Genomic DNA, 19609 nt, shown 5'->3' with positions numbered 1-19609 from the left:
AGCTGCCGCGACCCAGCAGAGGTTTTCCTAGGCGCACACCGAGGGCAGGTGACCACGTCTCAGCGGGAGCTGGAGGCTCCGCCCAATCCCGCAGCATTCCCTGCTAGGGTGAGCCGCGGGCCTAGCAGAAGCATCCTCTGGGGAACTGCAGGCTAGCCCAGTCTCCTCCCGCCCGCCGGTGTGCCTTTAGTGTGCGGCCGCGGGCCAGGGGCCGCTGAGCAGGCAGGCATCCTGGCCAGCCTTAGCAAATCGCGCGGCGGCAAAACCCCTCGGTATGGTTCCCCGCAGAGTCACCGCCGCCGCCGACACGTGGCCTCTGAGCCTCCAACCTAGGAAATAGAAAGCGCACCCCGAAGTCCAGTGCAGGCTTCCTGAAAATCATTAGGAAACTAAAGAAAAGGGTGACCTCTACTTTCTGTTCCCATCCCGATCTTCACAGAAAGAGTGGCTAATTTACACTTGCCCGGCAGAGTCGCCACGCATCATCCCTGCCCCTTGAGCCTCTGCCTATGAGCAAGAGAAGCCAGCCTCTCTCCAAGCACCGCACCCCCAGAGCCGGAGCCGTTTGTTTCAGGCTAGACACTTTGTTTTGTGGAGAGGAAGGCTGGGGCACGGAACTTTACCCACGTTGGGACAGCCTTGGAAAGAACCAAGGTGTAAAATCCACGGAGGTTCACTGAGAAGAAGGAATTTAGTAAGGATCTAGGAAATCTAATTTCTGAACACGGACAGATGTGTCGCCTCTCCAGCCCCTGATTCCTTCCTGAGTTCGGGTGGTGCCCCAGGCGTAAAGCATCCTTGAAACCCCCCCCCGCCCCCATGTTTCCAACTTCTCCCAGAGTCTTCCCGGACCCTTCCTTCCCATTTGGAAATGACCTCCAAATCAGACACCCTGGTCCTCAGGCTTCCTCAGAAACCTGTGGAAGGTCCTGTCTCCGCAGCCTGGGCCCAGGACTATTTTCGGTATAATTCAAATACCCGGATGTTTTTGTACATCATCATAATTTTCCTGTAACTTCTCGAAAATACGCCTCTTTCGGATCTTGGCAGAGGCGTCTGGGCTGCGTGGGACAATTCCTCCACTCACCCCTGCGGCACCCCGCCCCGCCCCCACAGCCACCTCATCCCAGAGTGGTAGATCTGCCAGCTGTTCCATTAGGAGCCGCTATGGGAGAGGTCTTTTCACTCAGCCCATAAAAGTATACTTTAGGCTGGACTTAGAGATGGAATAAAGTACGGTTTGTCACGAGAAGAGGCCCGCTACTGGGAAATGCTACGCAAAGCCCTGAAAACTGAGGCACCAGGCAAAGGGTCCTTATCTAGACCCAACCAAGGGGTTTTTGTGTTTATCTGGAGTGAGGGTGGAGTTGGAGGCCGGGTTGGGCTGCACCAGGGTTCACAGTTAGCTGTGGTCAGTCACACCGGACCCTGAACTGGATTCTTCCCTGGACAGCCCGAAGTTCCACCTCGCCTGCAGTTTTCCAGGCTTAAGATTGGGGGCCCCGTCGCTTACTAACCTTTAAGAAAAGCTGGGAGCCCCCAGATAGAAGGCCAGCTCATCTGGGGAGACCCCGGAGAGAAACTGCTGAGAGAAAGCGCTGGAGAGGGCGGCAAGCCCATTTCTCCTGACGTTGCCTCTGCTCCCCGGGGCTCACACTGCCTGCCCTTCAGTTTCAACCCCAGGACACCCCTGGCCTCAGGAAGCTAAATATGGCCCTTCCTCTCTTCGCCCTAGGTCAGTTGGTCAACAAACGACTCATGAGCAACTATGGGGGTCTCAACCAGGCTCTTGGGGTTAGCTGCCCACTTGCAACCCAGGTGCAGGGACTCTGGGTTTTCAGATACCTTTGTACCAATAGGCAGCATTCTCCCAGCCAGGAAGGTAGGGCCTGGGCTCTGGTGAAAATAATGGGCTTCCACGCCCATTCTCTCTCACCCCTCAAGACTGCACGTCTAGAAGTGGCAACGTAGGCACTTTTCACCGTGACCTTGTGAAACTGTAATGGCATTAACACTTCCCCCTCCTGTGGTGGGGGGCCTGACCAGCCCCACCCTTGCAAAGAAGAGAATAAAACAGAGTTAGGGAGCCTCCTCTCCCTCGGAGATCAGGTCTCCTTTTTCCTCCCTCCATTTAAGGTGTCATCTCCTGATCTTCAGGCTTCCTCGGGGCCTGAGACCTGAACTCAGCTGCAGCCAGTGAGGGGGCGGCATCGTGCACACAGGCTGACGTCTGCGCACAAGCCACCCCCACACCTTGTGCTCCGCCCTCCTCCCTTCTAGGACTCCTCCCCTCCAATTATCACTATTGTAGAGAGGGGGAGAGGAGGAGTTGTTTCTGGGGAAGGCAACTCCAAGCCAGTCAAAATGGGTGGGGGCGACCGTCTTCATCCAAGGGCACAGAGATCCGCTACAGGGATCCTCTAACCCTGCCACCCCCAGGGGATCTACCGCATGGATATGAGCACAGCCCAGAATTCTTGCTCCGCATCCAGCTGGGCAGTCGCTAGGACCTCAGCCTATGCAGGGGTGTAAAGTCAACACTTGAGATCTGGCCCTCAGGCTTGCACCCCCAGGGAATTAGGGGTACAGCTAGTATGTATGCCTCCATTGTAGAGAAGATCCCAGTAAACCGTCTGGGGCTCAGAAGCGCCCTTCCCTTAGAGCCCCTCTGCTCTCTCTCAGGTCCCTGAAAAAGCCTCTCCTGGCACCCCCATTTCAAATCAGGTGGCAACATGGACTGTGTAATGGGTGTAATATTGTAGGGTGAGTAGGGATGCCCCAAGGTGGCCGGCCACCTGTTCTATTAAGTGTAGGGTACCGCCCCATCCGCCATATCCTGCAGAGTGACCTGGCAGAGCCGGGCGCCCATACCCACGGGAAGAGCTGTGTTCCCACCAGCAGCTTCTCAGCCTGCACCTGCCAAGTGCTTGCTTTCTTCTCCAAAGCCAAGGGCTGCACCGGAGACAGAGACTGCACCAACCCCTGAGCATCAGGCTCCAACGTGGAGATAGGGAGAAGGTACAAAGGCAACAGTAAATAAATAAATAAGTAAGTAAATATCCCACATTGCTCTTAAATGCTAGTCTTTAAAAAAAAAAAAAAGACAGTACATGCTTTTGGATTTAGGTAGCAAAGGGACTCCGAGGTCTGTACTTCCATATAGGCATAGGGCAAGAGTGTCCTCACCAAAGGCTCAAAAGCAAATCATTCTGATACAAGGAAGCAGGACCCAAGCCAGTCCAATCCCTGCTGGGTATTTTGATGGGTGCGGGCTGTGTGCAACTGAATCAACTGAAGTTAGACCCCAAGAATCCAGTTGCTGGCATAATTCAGTAGCTCTGAACTCTCTCTCTCTCTCTCTCTCTCTCTCTCTCTCTCTCTCTCTCTCTCTCTCTGTGTGTGTGTGTGTGTGTGTGTTGCTTTCTCTTAAGTACACTGGAATGAGGCACCCATACCTTCTCCCCTTCCAGAACGAAAAAGGGCAGGAGAGGAGATTCTGTTACTGAGCCTAGCCTTGGGCCAGTCTCTCGTGCCAGGAATAATGTGCTGGACCCAGAGGAAACACCCTTACCCACTAACAGGAAGCCCCGCCTGGGCTCTCTTAGAAGAGAAACCAGCCACCCACTGTAGGATCTGCTCCATATTTCTAAATGCCTCCAGAGGCTGGGCCCCGTCACCCAGCACCGTTCAGGCTGCGCTGCTCCCAATCACCCACGAAGGTGTGCCCCTTTCCCTACCCTCTTCCACTGCTAGTCTCGCTGAGCTGACCTTCCTACCTTGTTACCCCCCACGCCGGCTCAGCGTGGGAACAAAACGCTCGAAACTGGAGGGTCCTAGGCATGGGGTGTTGCCCTAACCCTTGCCATTCAAGTGTCTCTTGGCACAGCCATGAAGTGGTTTACGTTTCTGTTGCAAGGTTCCCCGTGCTTCCCCTCACTACCACAGTACTGTGTGGGTTCTCAATGCTCCGGTTTCCTACAGAGACAATGTTTCCTACGGAGACAATGTTTCCTATGGAGACAATGCAGCAGAACAGCCTCAAGCCTCGGCAAAGGCTCCAGCACTTGCCCAGCTTGCTGCTCACCCTTCCCAGTCTCTCTTTCTTAGGGGTCTCTGCACTGCTGGAGCACAGGCCCGAGTCACCAGCATTAGCTGGACTGCTGGCCTGTCCCTCTTTGGCCTCACTTCCTCCAGCTAGGAAGGGATCCTCTGGGGGGGGGATTACTCCGTTGCTCTTCTAGATTCTTCTTTACCCAATGCTCAGAGCAAAACTGTATTCAGCAGATTGGTTCTTGCTCAGAACCTTTTGTTACTGCCCAGGACTGCTCCAACCAAGCCTCCTGAGAGTCACAGTCTTGATTGACATCAATGCAGCCGTCCTTATCTGACTCCGGTTCCCCCCAAGCAGATTAAATCAATTATTGCAGGGAGAGAAGGGAGTACTTTATTTTGTATGACAGAGGTACCCTCAAAAGACAAGGGCCAGCTCTCTGTGAGAAACCCCCAGCTCCCTGAGCCCTGCCCTGCAGGTTGCTGTTAGCACAGAGGGTGAGTGTGTGGGTTAGCTCCTCAGGCCCGGGCTGACCCTCCCCTGGCTGCATTCCTGTGACAGTGTTGCTGGAGGCGGGTAATGGAGTTAGAGCATTTCCCACTTTCTCACCTAGGCCCACAACCTCAGAGACATTTCCAAACATTTCTAGAGTCAAATGGTTCCAGGCTGAACCCCTTCCCTTCGGTGAATGCCAACTTTCAGAGTCACCTTTGATGAGGCAGAGGTGGCCCCTCAACTGGGCCGCTCCTGAGCCATGCACTAGCAACACTTGCTCAGGGCAGCCCCCACAGACCACCCACTCCTGCAGAGACCCAGGAGCCAGTCAAGTACCTTCTCATGCACCCCAGAGCTCGTTTAAACGGCACTGTACACACAGCACTGTCTGGGTTTTGGTAGCCTTTGTTGGCCAGCTCCCAAACAAGAATCCTTTCCCCTCCAGCTTATCTCTGATTTGTTCGAATTCATTGACAACAGATCATTTACCCTTTCGACAATTTCTTTCTATTTCGTAAAGACCCAGTATGGCTGGGCAAGGCAGCAGGCTTGGGCTCCAAACCTATTTTGTTGCATGCGGACGTGAAGGCTGATGGCAGACCACCAGCTAATCCCGCTCTCCCCTAGCGGGACGGAGATTAAGGAAAAACTGCCGTTATAAAACCCAGTCCGACGTTTTTACTTTTCACGGAAGGAAACTTGAGGCAGCAGGGAATCACCTCTGCCTAGGGGCTCATGGTTCGCGTCATGACTAGAGACCAAGAGCTTCACGCACAAGGGGAGGAATCCCGAGGAACGTTCCTTGCGGCCAGTTTGGTAGGTTTTAGGGCAGCCGGATGCGGGAGCAGAGCGCTCCGAAGCGGGGCTGGGAGGCGGGGGTCGAGCCTCTTCCTGGCCACCTCTGCTCCTGGGTGCTCGGAGATCGCCAGAGCTTACGCCCGGGCTCCGCGGCGCAGAACTGGAGGCTGCACCCGCGGACAGGACGGCCGAGCTCCACCAGAGTGGTGGGGGAAATTCAGCTAAGGCTCAGACAAAGGAAGTAACAGGCTTGCGGGTGGCAGCCGCAAAGGGGGCTTACCGATTTCCGATTTCGGGTGCAGCGCCGGGCGGCGAACAATACTAATGGAGAAATCCTGGTGGCCGACAAACACCTGTCGCCACCGGAACAACGACCCTCCAAAGCCTTTCCTTCCCTGGCGCTGGCTCTCCAAGAGGCCTGCTCTGCACGGTGGCCCCGGAGCCCGGAGGTCCGGGACGCAGCAGGCCTCGGAGCCCTGCGCTTCCTGCGGCGGCGTCGGAATCCCTCGGCCTGTCCCCAGACCCGGGACCCGATTCTCTGTGCCGTCTGGCCCAGCCGCCTGTCACCCTTGGAAGCCTCTGGAGAGTGCCCACCCAGCAGGCCCGTCTTTCCTACAAACCGGGGTCGGCAGGCGAGCTGCGGCCCAGGGACAATTGCTTACTGTAGCGCTTTCAAACCCTAAACTGTTACACCCAGGCCCGCCCGCCACTTTTCAAACAATCCTTTTTCTCTTCCCGGGTGTCTCCCGGCTCACTCAGGACAAGAGTTTCTCCTATTCGGGAGGCAGGTTGGAAAAGCCTCACAAATGCTCTGATCGCAGCGCTGGCCTGCCGTGCCTGGGCCTTGCAGAAGAAGGCGGGGAACAGCGCGGTCTCTTACCGCCAGCAGGAAAAGGGAGACGAGGCGCAGGAACAAAACAAAAAGCAGAGGCGAGAAAGAAGTAGGGGGGATACAGAGAGGAGGGGGAGGTGGGAAGGCCAGGACGAACCGGGGTTGGACGGACGCACAGAAAGGGAGGAAGGCGAGAATAGGTGAGCTGGGAAAGGAAGGGAAGGGAAGGATCCGAATGAACTAGTGTACCTGGGCCAGCTCGGCAACCCAGGGGTAACGCTTGGATCTCCCCCCACTCTACCAGAGCCAAGAGGTGATTGGATCGCCTTGCCCGGCGCAGCCAAGTCCCCTTCCCTTAGCTTGGGCCGAAGCGGCAGGCACGGCTTCTCCCTCCCAGACACGGCCAGAGAAGCCGCGTGGGCTTTCCCCACCGGCTGCAGCCTCCTTTAGCAACACACACACACACACACACACACACACACACACACACACCCCTCACCCCCCGGCCTGCCACCTGCAGCCTCACCTTCCGGGAAGACTGCGCGCATCTTCAGGTAGCTGGTGGTGAGTCGGATGATGGACGCTTTGTCCAGCTGCGAGGTGATGGCCGATGGCAGCGGGAGCAGCTTGGCCAGCTCATAAAACTCGCCATTTTCCTTCTCCCTCCTGGTTTTGGCCGCATTTTTGGACTTCTCCTTCATCGCGCCTCGGCTCTGGGCATATTAGACCTCGCCGCGCTCCAGGCCCGCGGCGTCCGGCTCGGGCTGCGGCAGCCGGGATGGGGATGGGGACGCCAGGAGTCAGGTGAGTCCGAGGTCGTCCGGGCTCCCGAAGGTGCGAAGGACCAGCCTGCAGCACGGGGCGGCTTCTGCACAGTCGCCAGCCCTGAGTCTGTCGCAAACCGGCTGCGCAGCCCCGCTCTCAGCCTGAGACCGGGGGATGGACTGTTCGGTGTGGACTGAGTTCTGCGCTTTGCTCGCTCTTCCGTCTCTCCTGCAGTCTCTCGGGCCTCGACCTTCCTGGGGAAGTAGTGTGCCGGGGAGCTGGCGGCGACCCTCTTCAGTCCTTAAAGGAAGGCTTGCACCCGCTGCGGAGACCGCCCTCGGAACGCAAGGGAGGCATCGGCGGCGGCTGCAGGGGAGCCATGAGGCGGGAGCGGAGGCGAGCGAGGTGGCAGCGGCCGGGGCCAAGCCTGGGCTCGGGGCACTCTCCTGCCCTCCCCCGGTTCCGAGCGCCTGGAGCCCGGGCGTCCAGAGCCCGCGATCTGTGTCCAGGAGCAGCTGCTCCGAGGTCCACGTGCGACCGAGTTGCGTTTGTTTATGGCGGACCCGCCTTCGGGCGGAGCACTGGGCCGCGCTGTGTCGCCCGCCCGGGGAAGGGGGGGCAGGGGGAGGGGCCGCAACGGGGGCGGTGAGTCTCGCCTCCGACCCCGCGCGGCCCGGGAGTCGCCTGCTCGCCTCCGCGCCGCCGCCTCCAGGGACTGTCACGCGAGAGACCCCCGCGCTCCTGACCTGGGGGTAAGTCGGGTAATTGCACAGGGCTCGTCGCGCCTTCCGGCTCCGGAGGATGAGTGGCAGGACCTGGGCTCGAGGATGGGTGGCCGGCCGCCGGGTGCGGCGAAGGAGGACGGAGGGAGGGATGCGGTAGCTTCCGCGGTGGCTCCAGGCAGGTCACCCGCGGGCGCGGCCCAGAGGAGGCGGCGCAAACATCTGGCCAAGTGCCCCGCAGAGAGGACCAATCCTGCAGCTGCTCCCACACTTGCACCTTCCTGGGGTCACAGGCCAGCAAACCGAGGGAAACACACACACACACACACACACACACACACACACCACTTATCCACAGGCACACGCGTACCGAAGTGACCTTTCCGCCCTTTCTCTTCTAGAAACACCTGGGAGAAAGGGAACGTGCGCCTTCCGGAGAGGAGCGGGAGCAAGAGGCTGTGGGTGCACATGGAGGGTGGGAGGGCACGTTGGGGAGCTTAGCCCCGGGGCCAAACCTCTTCTAGGGAGCCGGGGGAAACAGGGCCCAACTACCCTGACTCTGGTGACCCAGAGGGCGGCGGGAATGTGGGCAATCGACTTTGGGCCAGGGCTTCGGGGCGGCCCCAGCAGAGCCAGGATCACCGGTGTGATGCTGGTGCAAACCACGGAGTTGGAGCAGAAGGCAATTGGAGATGGGAGACTAGGTCGCCAAGAGCGCAAGCATTCTCCCACCCGGCCACGCTACGTTAAATAATCCGGTGGCTTCTCGGGGCTGGTGAGACCCGGGATGGCTGCGGGCGCTACAGTCCTGTCGCGCACCCCGCGGTCGCGGGAACCCTCACTCCCCTTTGGAGCCTGAGCCTTCCGACACGGGTCAGATGCCACTTCCCAGGTGCCCTGGATCCCAGGGCTCAAACCGGTCTCAGGGCAGTTCCTTTCGCGGTCGTGATCCCCTGGTTCCCTTGGCGGCTGTAGAGTTGTAGGCTGCAGGGAGTCTGACCTTGGGAACCGGGTGCCCGACACGGGGATTCCTGGTGCCCATTCTTCTCCCAATAGCCCTCACTCCAGTGTGAAAGGAGTTTGCAGGTCGACTGGCTCCTGGAACCCACAGGCTTCCCTTATCTGCGCCGGCAGGGCTGGACTCCAACTTGCTGCAACAGATGCTTCTGGCCTTTTCCTGGGACCCTCTTTGAGAATCCGAAGTTCGAAGGCTTTCTAGGAGAAGACTAGTCACAGCAGACTGCAGAGGGCCTCACGCGGGGCACACACCCTGGCCCGAGAGCCCAGTTATATAAACACAGTGCGCCGGGTGGCTCCAAGTCGCACCAGGCGGGAGCGCGGAGGACCTCGCGCTTTGCGTTTGCGGGTTCGGAGCTGGACGCGATTTTCTGAGTCCTGCAGTAAAGTGTATGCGCTGGGTCGGGGCAGTTTGCCCGCAGCTCGGGTACCCAGTGTCTAAACCTGCATCCCTTCAGGGGGGTTCCGTGAAGCTACGCCTTCGCCTGCCCCGGACTTCGCCGGGAAGGGGCTCTGGGAGAGCAGAGCTGCGGACCCACCCTGCCGCAGCTTCGCAGGCCTCCCAGGAGCACGCCCCCGCACCTCTGCCGCTGCAGGAAGGGTTTGACGCCTCCCCCACCCCCAGGATTCCCGACCCTCAATTATGGAGTCCGGAGAATTCCTGCCTGGCTTGAAAGGGATTATCCAGATCGTAGAAACTTGTTTAAGTGGAGGTGGGAGAAACCCGGCAAGTAACTGAAACGTCTTAAACGAATTCCCCAGTTTTTAACAGGGAAGCGTGTTTGAACTCTAGAGACTGGATTTTCACAGTGGCAGCCGCTTCCGGCATCTGCAAGACAGTTTCGGGTCTCGGGTTTTGAGAGGTGGCAAACAGGATTTGAAGTGGATGGACATGGGGTAACTCTAGGCCCAGAGCCTGACTTAACGGAAACCCAAACGTCATACACACAGGGCAGGGAACTTGGGTCCCCAGCGCCAGCCATCAAAAGTACACACCTTTGGGCAGGGATCTCGGTACTAGAGGTTTTTCGTCTGGGAGGGAGTGTAAGGTCTGTGTAGAATAATGGAAGCCCCAGCTCTAATTGAGGCTAGAGCTCTCCTGAGGGAGTTAGAGCCTGGGATCCTCGGGACAGGACTTCAGACAACCATGAGTTTTGTTTAAAGGTGAAAAAGAGTTCTCTCTCTCTCTCTCTCTCTCTCTCTCTCTCTCTCTCTCTCTCTGTGTGTGTGTGTGTGTGTGTGTGTGTGTGTGTGTTGTATGTGGGCATATGCGGCTGCACCAGGAAGCCATCGATGGAGCTGGTTGTCTCCCTCATTCACTTGCTACTTTATTTTGTGCACTGAACCTGGAACTGCTTTTTTTCAGCTAGACCACGGGCTACTGAGCCCCAGCCTGTCTCTACTGCACTGTGCTGACATTATAGAACCCCTATCCCCTCTTCACACGGATTCTGGGGATCCAAACTTAGGTCCTCATGCTGTGTAATAAGCACTTTACATACTAAGCTACCTCGCCGGGCCCTGAACAAGTTTTATTTGGAGCTGACCGCAGTTTAGTACAGCCACTAACTACTGGTCTCTGACCCCCGGACTGGAGTTGGCTGCAGATCAGATTACAAGCCTTTTCCTACACCAAGGCGATTGCGTGGCATATACTACAGCAGAGTTAGATTAACTGAAGTTACCTCTGCCCCACACAGGAACTCACTGGTCGGCAAAAAATGGCCGAGAATGATGATAAAGGATAAGGATCCTCAGATGGGGGAGAAAGCTAATTAACAGAGTGTCCGCACCCAGGTGCCCCTTAGAAGCCACTCTTTCCCTACCGACTGGAAGGACCCTGCAGGGGGCAAGTGTGAAGAGGTGGGTTGCAGATCTGCAGACCACCTGCTGGCCGGGCACCCACACCCTCAGTCTGCTGGATCAGACGCTCAGCCCACCAGCCAGCCCAGCAGCCTCTTAGAAATTTTCCATTAGGAAACTAATCTGGATGAAATTTGGGCCCTAAAAAGAAAGGGGTGGGCCCAGGCTGCCCCACATCTGTTTGGATTTTCCGCTTCAGATGCTTGCAACCGTTCTTGCCAGGCTGCACACCTCGTGCCTACCTGAGGCCCATCCCCAGCAGAAGCCAACTTTTAGGTGAGATCAAAGTTCTCAAAGACGTTCCTCCCAAGATGGGCCGGGGGAAGCACACAAGAGGCCCAGAGTCCGAGATCTGACCAGGGCCCAGGTGTTTTCGCACGCGTGTGTGGGAGAGAACCCTCTTGTCCCCGGCTCTGTCTCCAGCCTCTAAGTGAAATTTAAGAACTTCCACCCCCTGAATTAACAGAGGAAACAGAAAATCTTGAAGCCTCGGAGATAAGAAACTATTTGATTTCTAAGCCGGCATCTACACAGGCTTACTCAGCAAATCTGATTCCCACTCAGCTTCTCCGATGTCACTGTCTCATGACTGGGACACTCCAGCTCCCTGCCCTCGCTCCTCTCCATGTATAAGTTACACCGACTCCCTGGGGTCAGTTTTATTCCCAGACAATTACAGTATTAACAAACACATTGTTTAAAAAATAATTACAGGTAGCCAGAGCAATTTCAAAATAATTTATTCTGGCAGAGGTCAAGACAGTAACCCTCTGTTCCTTTCCAACTAGGATGTAATGGGCCCCTTCTCTCCCTCCTTCTCTCCCTCCCTCATCTCACGGAGAGTTATTTCTTCTGAGAGTGTTTGCTCTAGTTGTCTAATTATCTTACTAGATCCCAGTAGTGGGACAGATCCGTCTTCTCACATGGGTCTAGGGGGCAGGTTTGCCGAGTCTGAGGTTAGAGCCCTGGGGACAGCCACACTGGCAGTCAGGACACCAGCTCTGGTTTCTGTGAGCCTCTCCTGGCCGGTGGAAAGGGGTACCCCTAAGCCCTGGGCACCCGCCCTGGGGAGGGGGTGGGGTTGAGGTCAGGACTCCGAGAAGAGCAATTTTCCTTACACTTGGTCACCCTGGACAACTACAGATTCCAGGATGGTGACTCCAGAGAGTCACAGCTACTCCCGGCTAAGGCTGGGGATCGTCCTCTGCCCTTCTCTCCAGAAGATGACTTTAGGGGAACAGATACTACCACCAGGAGCTTATTGTAGGGGTCCCGAGAGAGGGGTGAAGGGGATATCCTTTCCCTTTCAGGTCCCCTGTCTGTCTTCTAAGCCAGAGCTAGCCTGGGGGCCTGGGCTGCAGGCAGGCGCACCTAGCTGACCAGCCTCAAGCTAGGCCCTTCCAGGCAGAGAAGGGAGGAGTCACGGTCCAAGAGTGGGTGTCGCCTGACCTGCCAGCACCCGCTGGGCTTCTCCTAAAGGACTCTTGGAGCAGCTTAACGGAAACACCCCCTCAAAAGCCCACCTGCTACCAGCAAAGCCCAGCTTTCCTCTACAAACGATCCTCCGGGCTTTGAGGGAGGCCGAGGCCGCGTTTGAAAACCCCCAAGCGGGAGGAGGCTGAGTGGGTTGTGTACTGAAATTCCTCCGTGGTTAACACCAATTACACACAGCCTTGAACTCTTATAACCGATTAGTTCATTTATGATGTCGCTGAAACAGCTCTTTAAAAAAACCTCAACCAAAAAAAAAAAAATCCCCTTTAAGAGCCAGAGCAAAACTTACCCACCTGAGATAAATATTTCTGAACATCAAAGCATGGATAAGATGCTCCCCCCCCCCCATTAGTGATAGAAGCCGCTAAAGTTTAATGTAGGTCTGACTGCGACACAGTGTTTTATAGACAGGAAAGCGGTTCGTTTAATTAACGTACTGTATCTTCCTCCAGTAAGGAATTTCTTCCCTATTCTAAACAAATCTGGAATTATACGGATTCCTTCAAAGTTTAAAGAGAGAAAGTTACCGACAGGCGGGTAGGCTGGGCTGGCGAGCTACAGCCTGGCCTGGGCGGCCATAGCGGATCTAAACCCCGGCCAGCCGGGCTTCTCCGTGACTTGTTCAGAGTCTCATTTTGGTTTTTCTCTTTCTTTTAAAGACCACCGTGGAAGGTGGGATTTCTAAGGGGTGTGTATCTAGAACACTCTCGGCCTTCGTTGACCTGAGGCCAGAGGTGGTCAGAAGTCGGTATCCCGGGACTAAGTAACAAAAGCTGGAGGTTGATGTGGGCCCCGTGGCCAGGCGCAGAAGCCACCTTCGGGCTCCTGAGCTGTGGGTCACACCGGGGTGCGGCAGGGTTGGCTGGGGGGGGTATGGGGCGGGGGCGGAGGGGGCAGAGGATCTGGTTTGGGCACCGGGGGAGGGTTCTCAATTCGGCGGAAGCGAATCAGCTCCCGGCTGGGAGCAAGTTAGTGATTTTTCTCTGAGTCTTTGGGTGTCTCCGGCCTCGGAAAGCCTTCGTGTGGTTAACAAACACAAACCTGGACCGCAAGCCCACGGTTCTCCTGCACCTGGAGGCTTGTCAGTGCGCGTGACTCTCTCTCCCGCATGGGCGTGGGCCTCTGCCTGGGCGCATCTGGCATCTTCCCTCCAAACTCCGGTCACTCAGACCAGCTGCAACCCCCTACCCCCCAACACACACACACACACACACACACACACACACACACACACTGCATGCATACACACACTGAATGCACACACACACACTGCATGCATACACACGCACTGCATGCACACACACACACACACACACTGCATGCATACACACACTGAATGCATACACACACACTGCATGCACACACACACACACACACACACACACACACCTTCTCTCTGTGTGGGAAACAGTGATCTGGGGCAGCAGAGACTCGGGTAGAGTGGGCTCAGAGGGTGAGATGGTCCAGTGGGAGGGAGCCTATCTGAAGGCAATCGGATGCCAGTGGGCTTTGTTTTTGTTTTATGTTTTTATTAGCCTCTGCAAAGCTTCTGCACCGGTCCCCAACTCCCATTTCCCCTGACCTAGAGTTCTTACTGGAGCTGAAGGATCAATCTTGGGTTAGACTCCCGAGTGGCTCCGGATTAAGGAACAAAATCCAACGCGCCTTGTCTGTCCAAATCATCTCCAATTTTAAACTGGAGGGAAGGGGTAGAGACACACAGAGAGGGACAGACAAGAGACAGAGAACTTTCTAGATGCCAGACAAACACACAGGAATTTTCGGGTAAAACGAATCTTTTTTTTTTTTTTTTTTTTTACACGTGTCCTTAATTCAAGAATATTGTCCCCGGAGAAAGCATCGGTTAACTGATGATAACTTTCGGTTTATGGATATTTTTTGGTCCCCAACTCTGACGCTTTCACCCTCCCCCTCCCCCCCTTTGAGGACAGAAGCAAACTAATGGTGTTCGCTGCCGGGAGGAAGCTCCTTGCACCCGCGGATGTGGACATCATTTATGGACCACGGAGGTCTCTGTTTCTCTCCCAAACGAGTTGGAATCAGGCGGGGTTCCCGGGCCTGTCACTCAGGCTGCGGGTCACCCTTCTTTTTGGAACAAGAGGTCAGGTGCAAACGCGCTCAGTGGACCGGAATTGAGCGAGTGGACGCCAATTAAACCCTCAGACTTGTTTGTTTTTGGAGACTTTCCATCAGCCAGGCCCAGTTCTGTACTCAGAGCAACTGGCGTAGGGTGCTAGAGTGTTTACTGAGACCCCCTCCCCCATCTTCTCAGTAAATCCCTGCAGACGTGCAGGGCCCGGCCCGGGCCAGGTGTGCAGGAGAGCCCGGTTCAGAGCACCCAGCCCGGTTCAGAGCACCCGATAGCTCTGTTCTGTGTCTGGACCAAGCAACAGCCTCAAATACCTTTAAAATAATTTAAGCCGAGCCGTGCGGGCTGGAAAAGTCACGTGCCTACGGACCTGCTTTTATTCCTGGATTGTTGATGGCTCGCCATTGTTACACAGAAATAATTTACAAAATGCTTACTGATGTCTACTTAAGGTAACTGACCGGAAGGACATCCCGCCCCGCCCCGTTTAAGCCGCATCATAGTGTCCCAGTAACACCTGACTGATTTGTTTATATTTCTGTTCATCCTATATTTTTAATCTATTTATATTTGATTTTTCAGGGGGCAATTCTGACAAATGAGGGGCAGCAGATTCAGGGAGAGATACCCCTGTGCAAGGTATGGAATTGCAGGGCTAACCTCACCCTCTGGTCCTTAAGGACACCTCAGACTCTCCTTTCTTCAGTGCTGGAGAGAGAACCTCCTACAGGCTCAGCACAAGCTCTGCCTTGAGCTGTACCCCAGCGCATTCGGACCTTGCTTGATTATTGTTGGAGACCCACCAGGCTGGGCTCCAGAAGTATGACTCTAGGTGGAGGTCCGGATCTCACTTATGCATCCTAATTTCTGAGCAGCTTGGATTGAGCCAAGGGGCACCAGGCTGGTCTGTGACCATAGCGGATTGCTTGGAAACTCAAGAAAGGACAGGGTGACAGAAAGGGAAGCATTTAAACAGAAGGACAATTCCCAGCCACAAGGAAAGAACAAAGCATCCAAATTAAGTTAGGAAATGTGTATCTACAGAAAAACCCTTTAACAATCGGTTGGCCGGGAGAGCATTTTTTTCCTAGCTCAGGTTGTGGCCCTCACTTCTCGGGGTCCCTTTTCACGTGATAATCAAGACACAGGTGGTGATGGGGTAAAGACTAAAGACTAAAGGATAACGACCTTTTAGGAATCTCACCTCTGAAGTTCGTTTTCAGTGTGGGTTGTGGAAGCTGCCTCACTCAGCATTTTATGTGAGGGTTGTCAAGGCAACTTCGGGTAAAATTTCGCAGGACTGTCTCTGAAAACATTATTCATAATTAAAAAATGATTCATAGAAATCACCAGAAGAATTATAGCCTGCTGTGTTGAGACATGTTTTGGAGCCATGTGGAATAAATAAAACCGTGGTCTGGTTGGGTAACGCTGCCTCCCAGCCTTTTTCTGGTGGTGCCAGCAGGATCTGATACAGAGTCATAGATTTAAAAACACTCCAAGTGGCAGGAGCCAAAAGATTTCCTCTACGTTTTCTTTATTTCTTTATTTATTTGAGGCAGCCTTAATATGTAGTCCAGGCTGGCCTTGGAAGCCTCTCATTCCTTTTATTTTTCAAGGCAATCTCAGGTAGCCCAAGATGGCTCCCAATTCTTCCGAGCACCAGGTTCTTCCGTTTCCACTTATACTTACAGCTTTTATGCTGGACACCAAAACCTGGTTCAGATTGGTAACAAATCATCTACCCATTGAGTAATTCTTTTCTGCCCAAGCGATTTGTTGAAGACATTATTTTTATTTCATTCTTCAACAGGTCCAAGAGGTAGGTATAGTTTCCAAAAAGGAGTATCTTTAATAATAGTAGGACCTTTGCATGGACCTGACTGTCCAGAAACTTCATCTGTAGACCAGGATAGCTTCCAATTAAATTCAGATCCTCCCACCTGCCTGGGCCATCAAGTAGGAGTATCTATCTATCTATCTATCTATCTATCTATCTATCTATCTATGTATCATCTATCTATCACAGGAAGACTGGAAGCTCCCACACAGGAAGTTGGAAGGGACTCACTGAAACACAGGTCCATGCTGTTTCAGGTCAGCAATATGCAACCTTGGTGCCTAAGTAGTAAAATTCCCCAAACGCACTCTACTACCATGCCATTTTTCTCTGCAGGGAGGAGCCATGTAAGAGCTGTACAGGATATCACCAACCCCGGCTTGTGTTTCTGCCTCTTCCCACTAAGAGTAGGGCAAGCTTTCATTTTGGTTTTGGTTTTGGTTTTTTACGACAGGGCTTCTCTGTGTAGCCCCAGCTGTCCTAGAACTCTGTAGACCCGGCTGGCTCTGAACTCAGAGGTCCTCCTGCACTACTATTAGCAAAGGGGCTAGCTGTGAAGCCTGCAGGTGACCTGTAGCAGTTGATAAACTCAGGATTAAGGTCTCCTCATTGCCTTGGGCACTGGTGGAGAGTAATGCTATCTATTAGAAAGCTCATGATAGAGCAATTAGTTTATTAAATAATCCAGATTGAAGCAGTTGCACTTACTGGGGGAAAATGTTCTCATTACTAATACAAAAACAAAACAAAAGTCAACCCCCCCCCCCCAGAAGCAGGAAGACAGCTCATCAATGAAGGTCCTCTTGCAGAAGACGTAAGTTTGGCTCCAGCACCAGCATTCGGCTGCTCACAACCTCCTATAACTCCAGCTCCAGGGGATCTGATGCCCCTCTTCTGGCCTCCTCAAGCACTGCACTCATGTGTATCCCCATGTATAATTACAAATAAAATCTTAAAAAATGTTCTGCCAGTGCCCTGTGCGGGGGTTACTAGGCTGCATGACCTCTGGTCTACCAGATGACTTTAGTCTCCTGTTGTGACTTGACTCACCTAATGTGTGAAGGTGGCTTAATCATGATTCAGGCATGTTCCTTGTCTTCATGCTCAATCCAGAGTGACACTTGCTTAGAAGAAGCGGAGGGAGAGCAGAAGGAATGCAGCCCTTCCGATTGGGAAATCCTCAGTGTGGTCACTCACACTGTGTCACAGATGGGAAACAGTTTGTGGGGACCCCAGCCAAGCATTTCCATGACAAAGGGGACTCCTGCCACCGAGAACACTGCCAGCTGGCCAGGACTTTAACTTAGAAGCTGGCCTGCTTATACATACTGTATACAGAGGGCCTGAATAAGGGTCACAGCCTTTGAACCACTAATTCTGCTTATGTGACCTGTGGAAAGCATGCGTAATGTAAAACAAAACAAACAAACCAGAAAAAACAAATGTTTCTGTACCAGTATTTGTAGCAGTTAAGGATACAAGCTATGACCCCCCCCCCCCACCCCTCAGTTTGGTTTTTCAAGACAGGATTTCTCTGTGTAACAGCCCTGGCTGTCCGGGAACTCACTTTGTTCCAGGCTGGCCTCAAACTCTCAGATATCTGCCTACCTCTGATTCTGAGTGCTGGGATTAAAGGCATGTGCCACCATGCCCAGCTCAAGTTTTCATTGTCAAATAATTTAAAAAGCAGGTGTGATGGCGCACACCTGTGAACCCAGTACTCCGGAGACCAAGGCAGGAGCATAATGAATTGGAGATCAGTCTGGACTATATAGGTCTGATTAAAAAAACAAAACCAAAACAACAAAGATTGATAGATATAATGAGTGACAAAGGGCATACCCCACTGCCCAGGAGAAGGAAGTATTTAGTAAACTGTAGTTGTTGTCATATTTTTAATAGTATTATTGATGCAACACTAACATTATGACCTTTGTACAGTTAAGCTTTACAAATCCTAAATGGGTGGGTAGCTGTTGATATTTATATATGATGAGTGAAAAGATAGGCATCTAGTAAAAGGTCCTAAGAGGAAGTACCTTCCTCTATGTGTATGTTTAACAGACTCCCCTGTAGCTAATACTCCTGAATAGATTAGGTGTGGCCAGTGCCTGTGTGTATTCAAGGATCACACTGCTACAGCCTTTTTGGTTTCTGCTGGTTGGGACCATCAGTAAACACTCTGTGTTGATGAATGCAAACATATGTGTGCATCCCTGCATGTTTATGTTCTTGCTTGTTGTTGTAAAACCATGTCCTTTGACATACAAGTTCCATGGATGGAAGCTCCTTAAAAGTCAGGAATAAACAACTCAACAGCTTTAGGAAGCCCCTGAAACTAACCAGATTCACTAGGTGCCTCCCTCCCCGAGCCTACGTGAGCAGTAACAAACAGAGCTGCCTGGCAGCCGCTCAGACCAGCCGAGCTGCCTACAAGAGCTTCTCCAACTTGTCAAGCTGGGGGCAGGTTGTGCAGAGATTTCCACGGTTCAGCTTCCAGGAGCCACCACCCATGCTGGGGCAGGCTTTGGTGGTGTGGCTGCCATTGAGTCATTCCTGCTCCTGTAAGTGCCCCCTCACTCCTGTACAGAACCCCATCAAAGTCCATTGGTTCACCAGATGGACATGGTGGTATCCTTCCTTTGGTCTGCATCGTTTTCCTCTCTGTCATGAGTGGACATTTGCTCGTGTCTTCCCAGGAATTGTGTTACATAATATACATGTATGCACATGTGGTTGATATTGCTCACATGTATGTGTGTGCATGTACATGTATATGTGTATATATGTGCATGTGTGAACATGTATGCATTGTGTATCTGTGTGTGTATATACATATATACATATATACATATATACATATATATGTGTGTGTGTATATATATATATGTATATATATATATATATATATATATATATATATATATATATCCCCTGTCTTAATTACTGTTCTATTGCCATGAGGTCAATAGGGCAAGGGCAACTTACAGCTTACAGTAGGCAGACAGGCATGGCCTTGGAGCAGAAGCTGAGAGCTCACAACTTGAGACAACTTCCACATGGGGGGAGGGAGGGAGAGAGAGAGAGAAAGAGAGAGAGGGGAGTGGGGGAGTGGAGTGGTCTTTTGAAATCTCAGTCTGCCCCAGGGACACATCTCCTCCAATAAGGCCACAGCTCCTAATCCTCCTCTTCAAATAGCTCTCCATTCTCATCCAAGCCACCATATCCCCAGCTCTTCCTGACCATGCACTAATGACATGATAAGTTAGGAAATTCAGGCTATAATGAAAATACACACCAGGGCGGTGATGGCACACACCTTTAATCCCAACACTCTAGAAGCAGGTGGATCTCTGTGAGTTCAAGGCCAGCCTGGTCTACAAAGCGAGTTCCAAGACAGCAAGGGCTGTCACACAGAGGAATCTTGTCTCAAGAAAAAAGAAAAAAAAAAAAAAGGAAAGAAGGAAGGAAATATGGCCAGGCTGCTTGTGTACTGAATGGAAGACGTGATTGTAGGTTTCACCCTCATCACTGGCCAGTACTTTGGGTACACAGTGAACTCCAGGCTCTGATGGAGTTTCTGGAAATAAACCAGATGCACAATAAAATTCGTGTACTTTCT

General features: G+C 53.2%; 1 protein-coding gene across 1 annotated transcript in view; it reads right to left on the bottom strand.

Moving 5' to 3' along the window:
• The window catches only part of Sim2 (SIM bHLH transcription factor 2), a 40005-nt gene extending 32904 nt beyond the window's left edge, over nucleotides 1–7101 (bottom strand). The window contains exon 1 of the mRNA XM_051191671.1: nucleotides 6703–7101. Coding sequence (XP_051047628.1) covers nucleotides 6703–6877 — 175 coding nt within the window. The 5' untranslated portion in view covers nucleotides 6878–7101. The remainder of the gene's footprint in view (nucleotides 1–6702) is intronic.
• Nucleotides 7102–19609: the final 12508 nt, after the last annotated feature.

This window comes from Phodopus roborovskii, unplaced genomic scaffold, assembly GCF_943737965.1.
Source record: "Phodopus roborovskii unplaced genomic scaffold, PHOROB, whole genome shotgun sequence".
Lineage (NCBI taxonomy): Eukaryota > Metazoa > Chordata > Mammalia > Rodentia > Cricetidae > Phodopus > Phodopus roborovskii.
Note: the sequence above shows the minus strand (reverse complement) of the source record. Positions and strands in the feature narration are given on the sequence as shown.